At 35.5% G+C, this 13,010-nt stretch overlaps 2 protein-coding genes across 3 annotated transcripts in view; one reads left to right on the top strand and one right to left on the bottom strand.

Moving 5' to 3' along the window:
• The window catches only part of LOC126811212 (quinone oxidoreductase PIG3), a 166,439-nt gene that overhangs the window by 32,047 nt on the left and 121,382 nt on the right, over positions 1-13,010 (top strand). The window lies entirely within an intron of this gene.
• LOC126811146 (bromodomain and WD repeat-containing protein 3) overlaps positions 3,409-13,010 on the bottom strand; it is a 274,126-nt gene continuing 264,524 nt past the window's right edge. For both annotated transcript variants that reach the window (XM_050536628.2, XM_050536629.2), the window contains one exon: positions 3,409-11,898. In XM_050536628.2, the coding sequence (XP_050392585.1) occupies positions 11,024-11,898 (875 nt within the window). In that variant the 3' untranslated portion in view covers positions 3,409-11,023. The remainder of the gene's footprint in view (positions 11,899-13,010) is intronic.

The raw sequence follows: 13,010 nt of genomic DNA, 5'->3' as shown, positions 1-13,010 counted from the left end.
TACACTATTTGAGTACGAGGGGTGGCCATTTTGTATGTCAGTTTAGGTCTGATTTTTACGAAATTCGAACTCGACCATCCTTAGGGACCACAAGCTAAAAACGCGATTTTCGTACAATCAGGGGCCATAATTCAGGAAGTCACGATCCGATATGCGCGAATATCGAAAGGAACCAAGATCTTCTGGATATAAACATGCATTTCAACTTCCCAAAATCGGATTAAAACTGTGACCTCTAGAGGGTCCACAACCTTGATATACGATATTTTTACACTATTTGCGTACGAGGAGCGGACATTTTGTCTGGCAGTTTTGGTCCGATTTTCACGGAATTCGAACTCAACCAACATTATGGTGTAACGGTGATATATTCGAACACGTTTTTTTAAAATCAGATTGTGACCTTTAGAGGGACCACATGCTAAAAACGCGATGATTTTTCGTACAATCAGGATCATAATTCAGGAAGTTATGATCCGATATGCGCGAATATCGAAAGGAACCAAGATCTTTTGGTTATAAACATGCATTTCACGTTTCATCAAAATCAGATCAAAATTGTGCCTTCTAGAGGGTCCACAACCTTGATATACCAGATGTTTACACTATTTGCATACGAGGGGCGGCCATTTGTCCAGCAGCTTTGGTCCGATCTTCATGTAATTCGAACTCAACTGACATTATGGTGGTATATTCGAATGTTTTTTTTTTCTAAATCGAATAATAATTGTGACCTCTGGAGGGACTACAAGCTAAACTGACTTTCAATAGGAAACCAGTCTGTAAATCCCTGAAGATTTCACTGATACTGTGCCTTTTGTTGTGAATGGCAAATATATACTTGGCCAAATTAAAAACTTGACACTGATGAATTTCAACAAATTTTTTTTTCTGGTAAGTCAAATAAATTTTAATGTGTTTCTAACGATAGTAAGTAGTAAGAAGCCTTTAATTTCATAAAATTGTAAAGTCACATGGATCACGTGACTTTTGAGCATATAAAGATGAAAAACCTGAAAAACACGTGCAAACACAAACTCGTGAGGTCAATTGATGCAAATTTGCTTAAACTGAGCACGCACACGTAACTTGAACTGGAAAGATAGGTTGCCAGGCAACGAAACATACGCCCACAGCAGCTAACTCGTCCGGGCAGTCAACAAGAGTTTGTCACATATTTTTACTTTTTTCGGCAATGAAACATTTATAATACATTAAAATCTGATTAGGAGTAACAACTCATTAAGTAATTATCAGAAAACCATTAGAATTTGTTTGGTTTTTATAAAGTTTTGCCCCATGCTAACGTTTAGCATAGGAAACTTTTAACATCATGGATTTAGCTGTTCAAGTCATAAAAATTCATTTAAAATCAATATACTTGTTTGTCTCAAGACCTTACACTCTGTGTATGAATCTGAAGTCAATCGGATGATAACATTAGCTTCTAGAGGGTCACAAGGTTTTTAAAAGTGATCAAGGGCCATAACTTTGGCAGTAATTATCGGAAATCGTTGTAAATCAACATGATTCTTCGTCTCATGACCTCAAACACTCTGTATCAATTTAAAGTCAATCGGATATTAACTTTAGCCTCTAGAGCATTTACAAGATTTTTTGAAGTGATCAAGGGCCATAACTCTGGCAGTAATTATCGAAAATCACTGAAAATGAATAAACTTCTTCGTCTCATGACCTTAAACACTGTGTATAAATTTAAACTCAATCGGATATTAACTTTAGCCTCTAGAACGTCCACAAGATTTTTCAAAGTGATCAAGGGCCATAACTCTGGCAGTAATTATCGGAAATCGCTGAAAATCCATAGGCTTCTTCGTCTCATGACCTTAAACACTGTGTATAAATTTAGAGTCAATCGGATATTAACTCTGACCTCTAGAGCGTCCACAAGATTTTTTGACGCGATCAAGGGCCATAACTCTGGCAGTAATTATTGGAAATCGCTGGAAATCAATAGGCTTCTTCGTCTCATGACCTTAAACACTGTGTATAAATTTAAAGTCAATCGGATATTAACTTTAGCCTCTAGAGCGTCCACAAGCAATTGTGGACGCCGGACGGACGGGCGGACGACAATATACGACCACATTTCAATGTGGGCGTATAAAAACAAATTAAAATTGTTATTTTCATCTTTGTTAGAAAATGCCGCGCCTTTCAAATGTAGACCGTCTACGTGCTATAGGTAGGCTCTATGCTGGTCAGTCTGTGGTCACTGTTGCAAGAGCCTTTAATTGTTCACGCCAGACGCGGGAGCGTCACGTGTGACGTCACTCCAGGAAGATCAAGCAATACGATTACGTCATCTTAGAAACAGATTTGTCACTGCAACCTCCACAAGTAGAGAGATGTTTGGTGGAAGGGTAACTGCACAAACTGTTCGAAATCGCTTGCAGGCTGCTGGTCTTCGAGCTCGGAGGCCCTATAATGGACCAATATTGACACCTCTTCATTGCCGTAACCGACTTGTGTGGGCCACAAGACACATAAGATTTACTCAAAGACAGTGGAATGCGGTTGTCTTTAGTGACGAATCTCGATTCACTTTGAGATTTGCCGATGGCGGGGTCCGAGTGTACCGCAGACAAGATGAACGTTACGCTCAAGTATGCGTCAGAGAAGTTGACCGATTTGGCAGCGTCATGGTTTGGGGTTCTTTTTGTGCACATGGACGTTCTCCTCTTGCTGTTGTCCAAGGGAACTTAAATGCTGTCCAGTACAGGGATCAGATTTTGCAACCTGTTCTTCTTCCGTTTATGCAGAGACATGGACCTGGACTAACGTTTCAACAAGACAATGCTCGACCCCCTACAGCAATTGCTACCCAGAATTTTTTAAGAAATGCCGGTGTCCAAGTCCTGGATTGGCCATCGCTTAGCCCCGACCTTAATCCTATTGAACACATCTGGGACGAACTGGGTCGACATGTTCGTCAGCAAGTGAATCCACCACTAACGTTGCAGGACCTTCAACATGCTCTTGCCGAGCAGTGCGACGTCTTCCTCGGGTAGTGTTTACTGATGTTCTGAGATCCATGAGAAGACGTTGTGTAGCAGTACGAGACGCTAGAGGAGGCCACAACCGTTTATTCCGATTGTTCTCCAAGTCTGTGAATTTCATTTTGGGGGGTACTGTGACATCACGAACGTTATCAATGTCAAGGACTTTCGGCGAGATGTATTCTTGCTTTCTGTTGATGTCAAGGTCGTCTGTGCACAACATAACACTAAAATAGTTGCCTTAAACCAAATATTAAAAATCTAGTCCCAAAAATCCTGAGTGTCAAGTTTTTAATTTGGCTGAGTATAGTTCAAATCCTGACTAATCTCTAGATGGCACACATACAAGTCCAAGTTTCAAACTGGGAAAAGAAAAATATTTTAGAACAAAATGCTAGCAGTGATTTAATGTTAAGGACACTTTTTTGGTACATAATTCACTTCAATGTTTTATAAAAGGAATGAACATTTACAATAATATTCTTATATACAATAATATAAGTAATAGACAGGCATATTCTCTTAACAAGTTAAATTTAATACCATTATAATTACACCTTATTTCATTGAGATCCTTATATCTGCAAAGACAGAGCTTGGAAATTAAGTAGTTTTTGCTAACGTTATCAATGACATTTATGTTGACCAGTAACCAGTTAATTAATGAAATGATAGTTTATTCAAACATTATTATTTTTTATGGTAAAGATGGCAAGCTATTTTGAACTTACTACTTATACATACACATGTAAGTAAAATCATATCAATTTCAATATACTTCAATTCTGACAATACAATCTTTCACTAATAGGATAATTGTTTGTAATAACAAACCTTACTAGAACTGCGATGCAGTAATGATGGGTTTCACCAGTGCCACGTTACCCTTGAACTTGTGTCACTTTCGGTGCCACGTTACCCTTGAACTTATGTCACTTCCGGTACCAATGGAACCGCGAAACAGATTTCCACATAAACATTGCAGACGTGTAATAAAATGGACGCAGAATCAATCACACCCAGCAATATCAATTTCATTTATACATTTGTTACCATGTGTTACATCTGTCAAAACAGTGATCCTGACAAAATTTGTTACTAACTTACCGCTAAGTTAGATGACTTTCTAATGGGAAATTAAAATGCGAAAAAAATCTTAAAAAGTGATCCTGACAAAATTGTATTGTTTCATTCTATTTGTTGATTGGAATCAAATATCATAATTTTAAACAAATACGACTCATTTGAATAAAATATATGTTTTGAAGGCTAAAAATACAGTTTTTGCCCAAAAGACGTCATTTCCGGTGACAGTGTAAATGTTAAAATGGTTTGACCTAGTCCAAATTGGCATTAGGCATCAAATGGTAAAAGAATATTGAAAATCGAATGATAATTTCCTCGTTCACAGGCTAAATAACATGAAAAGTGACGCATGCAAAATTGCCTATTTCCCGATAACGGTGCATATTACAAATTAAATTTCACATACATTGTCTTCGTATGGATTAATGCTACAGGTTCATTTTTACACCCTTTTTCACCTTTCAATCAAAATGGTGCAAACGCAAAACCGAAATAAAAAAAAATAAGCTAGATAAATTTTGAGTCATTAGAAGGAGCATTCATCGTGATCTATTCGATTTGTTAACATTAATATTTGCTTTTTAAAAGACCTTTAGACACGTCAAAATTCAAGTTTTGGGCAAAATTACGTCACTTCCGGTGCCGACAGAAATTTTTATCGGTAGAAGAAAGTCGAGAATTTGCACCACGGAGCATATGGGCTTTTCTTTTACACAAACCAGGCAATAAATAATTAACCCAGAACCAATAAACTGAAATTAAAATGTGAAAAATCTTAAAAAGTGATCCTGACAAAATTGGTTATTTCTCGACAAGGGAAGATGCTAGAAATAATTTTGTGATATCAATATGATCGTATTGATTAATACTATTTGTCCATAGGAATCAAATATCATAATTTTATACTAATAATGAATATCACTTACTTCAAACAAGTATTTGTTTTAGAGGCTAAAAATACAGTTTTTGCCAAAATGAGGGTACTTCCGGTGATGAACATTTTATATTAAATGTATGAAATCGTAAATGGCATTAGGTATCACACAGTGAAATTTTATGAAAATTGAATAATATTTGACACTTTTATGGACCAAAAACCTTGAAAAGTGACCTGTTGGAAAACGCCTATTTCTCCGCACCTGAACAAGTTTGAAACCATTTTGTGTTATCTATATGATCGCATGGGTTCATTCTATTAGTTGTGATATCAATATGATCGTATTGATTAATACTATTTGTCCATAGGAATCAAATATCATAATTTTATACTAATAATGAATATCACTTACTTCAAACAAGTATTTGTTTTAGAGGCTAAAAATACAGTTTTTGCCAAAATGAGGGTACTTCCGGTGATGAACATTTTATATTAAATGTATGAAATCGTAAATGGCATTAGGTATCACACAGTGAAATTTTATGAAAATTGAATAATATTTGACACTTTTATGGACCAAAAACCTTGAAAAGTGACCTGTTGGAAAACGCCTATTTCTCCGCACCTGAACAAGTTTGAAACCATTTTGTGTTATCTATATGATCGCATGGGTTCATTCTATTAGTTGACTGGAATCAAATATCAAAATTTTAAACAAATACGACTGATATGAATAAATTATGTGTTTTGAAGGCTATCAATACAGTTTTTGCCCAAACTACGTCATTTCCGGTGACATTTAAACTGTTAAATTGGTTTGACCTTGTCAAAATTGACATTACGCATCAAATGGTGTCACTTCTATATGAAAATCCAATAATAATTGACTCTTTTACAGGCAAAATAGCGTAAAAAGGGACTCATGCAAAATTGCCCATTTCTCAGTAACTGCTCATATTACAAACTAATTTTACCATACATTTTCATCGTATGGATAATAGCTATAAGTTTATAAAAGTTATGTAGAAATATTTTAAAATCTAAAAAGCCTGAATGGGTTGTAAATAGGTCAATTTTACACCTTTTTTCACCTCTTAATCGAATTTGCTCAAAAATGAAATCGAAATTAAACCAGTGGCTGCCAGGCACGATACGCCCACATTTTCGAGAGATGGATAGAGAACATGCTAATAAGAAAGTGATTTTTCCTACAATCAAGGGCCATAATTCAGGAAATTACAATTCGATATGCGCAAATATCGAAAGGAACTGAGATCTTTGTGTTATAAACTTATATTTCAAGTTTCAACAAAATCGGATAAAAATTGTGACCTCCATAGGGTCCACAACCTTGATATACCATATTTTTACGCTATTTGAGAACGAACGGCAGCCATTTTGTCTGTCAATTTTGGGCCGATTTTCACGAAATTCGAACTCAGTCGTCCTTAGGGTGTAACAGTGATATAATAATACGTTTTTTTAAATCGGATAAAAATTATGACCTCTATAGGGTCCACAAGCTAAAAACATGATTTTTCGTACAATCAGGGGCCATAATTCAGGAAGTTACGGTCCGATATGGGCAAATATTAATAGGAACTGAGATCTTTGGGTTATAAACTTATATTTCAAGTTACAACAAAATCGGATAAAAATTGTGACCTCTATAGGGTCCACAACCTTGATATACCATATTCTTACGCTATTTGAGAACGAACCGCGGCCATTTTGTCTGTCAGTTTTGGGCCGATTTTCACGAAATTCGAACTCAACCGTCCTTAGGGCGCAACGGTGATATAATAATACGTTTTTTTAAATCGGATAAAAATTATGACCTGGGTCCACAAGCTAAAAACGCGATTTTTCGTACAATCAGGGGCCATAATTCAGAAAGTTACAGTCCGATATGCGCGAATATCGAAAGGAACCGAGATCTTCAGGTTATAAACCTTTATTTCAAGTTTTAACAAAATCGGATAAAAATTTGGAAACCTCTATAAGGTCCACAAGCTAAAATCGTGATTTTTCGTACAAACAGGGGCCATAATCCATGAAGTTTCGATCCGATACATGCCAATTGTGGACGTGCGGTCAGACAGGAGCGACGGCATAATACGTCCACATAAAAATGTGGGTGTATAAAAATTGTGACCTCTATAGGGTCCACAAGCTAAAAACGTGATTTTTCAAACAATCAGGGGCCATAATCCATGAGGTTTCGATCTGATCCATGCCAATATTTGGAGATAAACCTATATTTCAAGTTTCATCAAAATCGATAAGAATTGTGACCTGTAGAGTGTCCACAAACAATTGTGGACAGACGGACGGACGTCCGGATGGACAGGGGCGACGACAATATACGTCCACATGAAAATGTGGGCGTATAAAAACAAATTTCTATTATCACACCTGATTTTATTTTATTTTAGTATTTGATTTATAATTGATAATTTCCCTTCCATACATGCTTTAATTACTTAATTTATGTCTAAATAATGTATTGTTTTTTTCATTTGTTTTTAACAAACACTTAATTTTGTATAGTAAATATAGATTTGTTCTCGAAGTGATACCATAATCATTTACAAGTAGTTAATTCCTAATTTACATACATACACACACACAATAGGTAACTTTTGATCAATACCATTTCTATGTTAAAAGTATATAAAATGTAAAATGTCACATGTAATGTGTATTTAATATCTACAATGATATATGTTGACAAAATAAACAAACCAATAGTGAGGCCGATGTCCCCCGCGGAAATCCCAAAATAAATAGATGACACATAATATCAATTAATCTCACATTTACTTTTTTCAAAAGTATCGAGCAATCAAACTACACACTAAGTTTCATCACTCTCTATCAGATAGAATCAAGATTATCTTGTCCCAAAGCATCAACCAATGAAATTGATTAGCTCTGCTTAGCTTTAGCTTGAAATGTTAAAGAAGCTAAATCGCTAATACTTGGGACCTTGAAATTGACCCAAATGGGCCGCAACGCATTGTATATAAACTGATTTACATTCAATTGTTTCCGTTTTGACTCTTAATTTCAAATCAGTTATGTCCAGCGAAATAAGGCATGTGTCTCAACCCTATAGCAATTTTAGCATCTGGTTATTCAAGTCTATTCAGCAGGCTCTTCAGTTGAATATGTCTAGCCTCGTTCTTTCTGGTCACTTGTTGCAAATAACGCTAAAATGCACTATGGTACACGATTCGTGTACCAATGGTAAAATATTTATTTTGTCTTAAATATTGGATATCAGAAGCCTGCCTTTTCCTGGTAAGATCACAACATCAATCTTAATTTGAATTGACAAATAATTCGCATTTTCAACGTGTAAGATGTAGCTACTTTAATCATTGAAATCAGTCAAGACATTCACCTAATGAACATCTACATCAGGTTTAAATGCGCACAATCGAACTTAGTCAATCTATATTCAGAGTTTCATCGCTCTCACTTCATTATAACCAAAGTTATCGTGCCCCTAAAGCATCAACCAATCAGATTGCTTATCTCTGCCTACCTTAAGCAGACAATGTTCATCATCGAACTCCATCAAGGGATTCACCTAATGAATGCCTACACCAAGTTTGAACATTCTGCCTCAATTAGAATGAGAGTTATTGTGTTCCAAAGTCTCGACCAATTAAATTGCTTATCGCTCTGCTTACCCTCAGCAGAAAATGTTCATTATCGAACTTAGTCAAGGTATTGATGTAATAAAGCTATACACCAAGTGTCAGTTTTGGTCTGATATTTATGAAATTTGAACTCAACTATCCTTAGGGTGTAATGGTGACATATTCAAATGTTTTTTTTTTAAATCGGGTAAACATTATGACCTCTATAGGGTCGACAAGCTAAAAACGTGATTTTTCGTACAATCAGGGGCCATAATTCTGGACGTTACGGTCCGATATGCACGAATTTCAAAAGAAACCGAGATCTTTGGGTTATAAACTTACATTTCAAGTTTCAACAAAATCTGATAAAAATTGTGACCTCTATAGGGTCCACAACCTTGATATACCATATTTTTACGCTCTTTGAGAACGAACCAATTAAATTGCTTATCGCTCTGCTTACCCTCAGCAGAAAATGTTCATTATCGAACTTAGTCAAGGTATTGATGTAATAAAGCTATACACCAAGTGTCCTCACTCTCACTTAATTATAACTAAAGTTATCGTGTCCCAAAGCATCAACCAATCAAATTGCTTATCTCTGCTTACCCTAAGCAGAAAATGCTCATCTTCGAACTCCATCAAGGCATTGACCCAATAAAAAACTACACCAAGTTTGAAAATTCTAGCTCAATTAGAAGGAGAGTTATTCTGTTCCAAAATCTTGGCCAATAAAATTGCTTATCGCTCTGCTTACCCTAAGCAGAAAATGCTCATTATCGAAACTTAGTCAAGGTATTGATGTAATGAAACTATACACCAAGTTTCATCACTCTCACTTAATTATAACTAAAGTTATTGTCTCCCAAAGCATCAACCAATCAAATTGCTTATCTCTGCTTACCCTAAGCAGAAAATGCTCATTATCGAAACTTAGTCATGGTATTGATGTAATGAAACTATACACCAAGTTTCATCACTCTCACTTAATTATAACTAAAGTTATCGTGTCCCAAAGCATCAACCAATCAAATTGCTTATCTCCGCTTACCTAAGGGAAAATGCTCATCTTCGAACTCCATCAAGGTATTGACCTAATAAACACCTACACCAAGTTTGAACATTCTAGCTCAATTAGAAAGAGAGTTATTGTGTCCCAAAAAGTGTGACGGACAGACAGACAGACGGACGAACCCATTTTAATAATCCCCTGTTTTCTTCGAAAGGCGGGGGACAATAACATGAAGACATCAAAACCAATTACAAATATAAGCAAGTTTTAATAGTTCCCTGCTTTCTAGGAAAGGTTGAGGGTGGGGCACACTCCTTGCAGTGTTTCCTTTGATTAGAGCTAATCCCACTTAACACTGCTGTAATGGAAGCAAATTTCTGTTCCAAATTATGACTTGTCAATAGTCCGATTAACAACCAATAGCTAACTGCGTAACAATACCTTTACGCTTTAAACAGAGCTTCAAATTGGACCAGATATGTTTACATAACGTTACGTCATAGAGCATAGCAGAATATTGCAGAAAAACTAATTACGTGACAAATGAGGCTATCAACAGGGATACAATGTAAACAATACTGTTTGGAGACAAACAATACTTTCACCGTTTTTTATACCTTAAATCACTGTCCAAAGTTTTAGGCAAGACCCCAGATTAAACGAAGGGCTAGATAGATTTGATTAAATGGGAAGAATAGACACACTCCCTCAAAAGCTCAAGTATTAGAAGCCAATCCAGAATGGCCAGAGAGGGATTTCTCGGGCCATTGCTTCAGGAATATGAGGGTGGGGGACAATTATGAGATCTTTTTTTACCAAAATTATTCTCACAAATGTAAGAAATTCATATTAGTCATATTTTCAAAGCTTGCCAGGCAACAAAACATACACCCACAGTAGGTCATCTGAGCAGTCTGAAGGAAATACAAAGTTAAGCAAGGGCCATAAATCTAGAAGTAATAATGGTAAAGTGTTGAAATTCAGTAGGGCTCTTCGAGTGCCCAATTTATACATAATGTGTATAAATTTCATACAGATCCCATGATAAAACTTTCATTGTTAGATCATTCACAAAATTGTACAAAGTGGAACAATTTCCATAGCTCTAGAAGCAATTAACAGAAATTGCTGAAATTCAAATAGGCTTCTTTGTCTTGCTAATGTAAACTACATAATATATAAATTCTAAATAGATTGTATGATGAATGTAATCTGAAGAAGGGCGCAACAATATTACAAACACATTTTTCGAGCATTAAAATCTGCTTATGACATCAAAATAATTGAAGGCAATATGTTTTTAAATAATAATGGCAAGGAAGCAACTACATATTAAATAATAATATGGTCTTCAACTTAATGGAACTCAGAATATTGTTTAGATTAAAGTTGCTCTAGCTCTAGCAGATGGTTTACGTAATCTTCCTCGACTGCTCCTACTAACAGTGGCAACATTAGTTGATTCCTGGGAATCATCAGAATTACCACCATCTTCTCCACTTTCATTTGGATAATGAACAGTTCTTCGACCCTGAAATCGTGTAGTCCGAGTTTTACCTGTGCGACTGTTACCTTCACCATAAGAATTATTATTCTTTCTTTTATTATACTTTGTTTTTTTACTGTTTTGAGACTTTTTCACATTTTTAGCACTACTCGATGGTTTCATTTTTGATATGGGTTGTGATTCCTCATAATCACTGTCACTATCACTTTCTATTATTTGTTTTTTAATTCTCCTGTTTGGTTCAGTCTGATCATCCTCATCACTTAAGTTACATTCACTATCACTCTCATACTTTGTCCGTGTAGTCAATTTAGAACGACACTGATTTTCATCCTCATCACTTTCCGATTCTGATCTGTTATATTTCTTCCTCTTTGTTACACGTTTTGATGAGCGAGACTTGGGAGGTTCTGAATCACTATCACTGTCCACATTATGTGGAACAGTTCTTCTTGTCCGGCGCGCACTAACTTGTGGTTTGCTGTCATTTGTATCATTTGATTTAGCATTACTAGATGATGATGATGATGATGATGATGATGAACTTTCCTCACTAGAATTATTTTCAGAACTATTAGTAGTGGCAGTCGTAGTCGTAGTTGTAATAGTAACAGCAGTAGTATTGTCTATCACATAATCATCGTCATCTTCATATGAACCATTGTCTGAACTCTCATAGACTTTGACTGATGATTTTAATGCACCAGTTGATGCTCTTGTTTTGTAACCATTGGTTGATGCTTTAACTGAAGAGAAAAAATATTATGTTTTCATTCCATAGAGCAAAATAAAATTCTTTTCATAAAAAATCTGTCAACAATTGCATGTTTGGATATATAAATTTTGAAAATGCTGAAGTATATATTAATGATAAATACACAAGATAACAAAAGTAACAAAATAAATTGCAAAAGTCTCCTGTAATAATATCTAGGATAATTTTCATATAGTTGCCGTATATATACCTTGATCAAAAATATTAGAATGCATTTATTTAAAGAGCCCCTAAAATGGCCAAATAAAATTTTATGTACTTATAGCCATTGGTTATTATATACACTTTAACGCAAGTTCACACGAATCTCATTGAGTCATCTTCAGTCAAAGTCGCAAATATAGACCCCCCTGTAAAAACAACTTTGCCAATTATCGAAAACACTCTTAATCCTCTCATTGAACGACATTGACGTACGTCACAGTGACCGAATGCATATTAGAAATGTAAATTCCTTAATTACCATATACATAGCCAGGATGTGTACTCATTAACACATGACTGATTCCTATTTCAATCGACTTAATTATAAGTGATAGACTCTTGACACCAGTAAAAAAGTTGCTGGGGATATGTTGATCTATAATTTGCAAATCATTCTAAATCCTTTTCATCAGAAATATCGTCTTCAGATTCGGTGTCATCGATATAATCCGTTTCGGAATAATTCATAAGTATTTCAACCACTTAGAGCGTCTTTAACGTTCCAGACACCGTTAAATTACGTTTTTCGTCAAAAAATGTTGAACAAAGACATGTTTTTCTCAATGCCCTTGACAAGACAAGTTCCTGTCTGACATGCAGGCGTGGCCATATCAATTAACCAGCGGCTGCCAGGCAGGATACACCCACATTTTGCAAGAGATGGGCAGAGAACAAACTAAAAACAAACAGGATTTTTTGTACAATCAGGGGCAATAATTCCGAAAGTTATGGCCTGAAATGTGCAAATATCAAAAGGGACAGAGATCTGTGAGATATAAAGATATGTTTTAAATTTCATCAAAATCGGATAAAAATTGTGACCTCTAGAGGGTTCACAACCTTCGTATTACACACTTCTACACAATTTGTGTACAAAGA

The sequence above is a fragment of the Patella vulgata genome, chromosome 2 (genome assembly GCF_932274485.2).
Source record: "Patella vulgata chromosome 2, xgPatVulg1.2, whole genome shotgun sequence".
NCBI lineage: Eukaryota > Metazoa > Mollusca > Gastropoda > Patellidae > Patella > Patella vulgata.
Note: the sequence above shows the minus strand (reverse complement) of the source record. Positions and strands in the feature narration are given on the sequence as shown.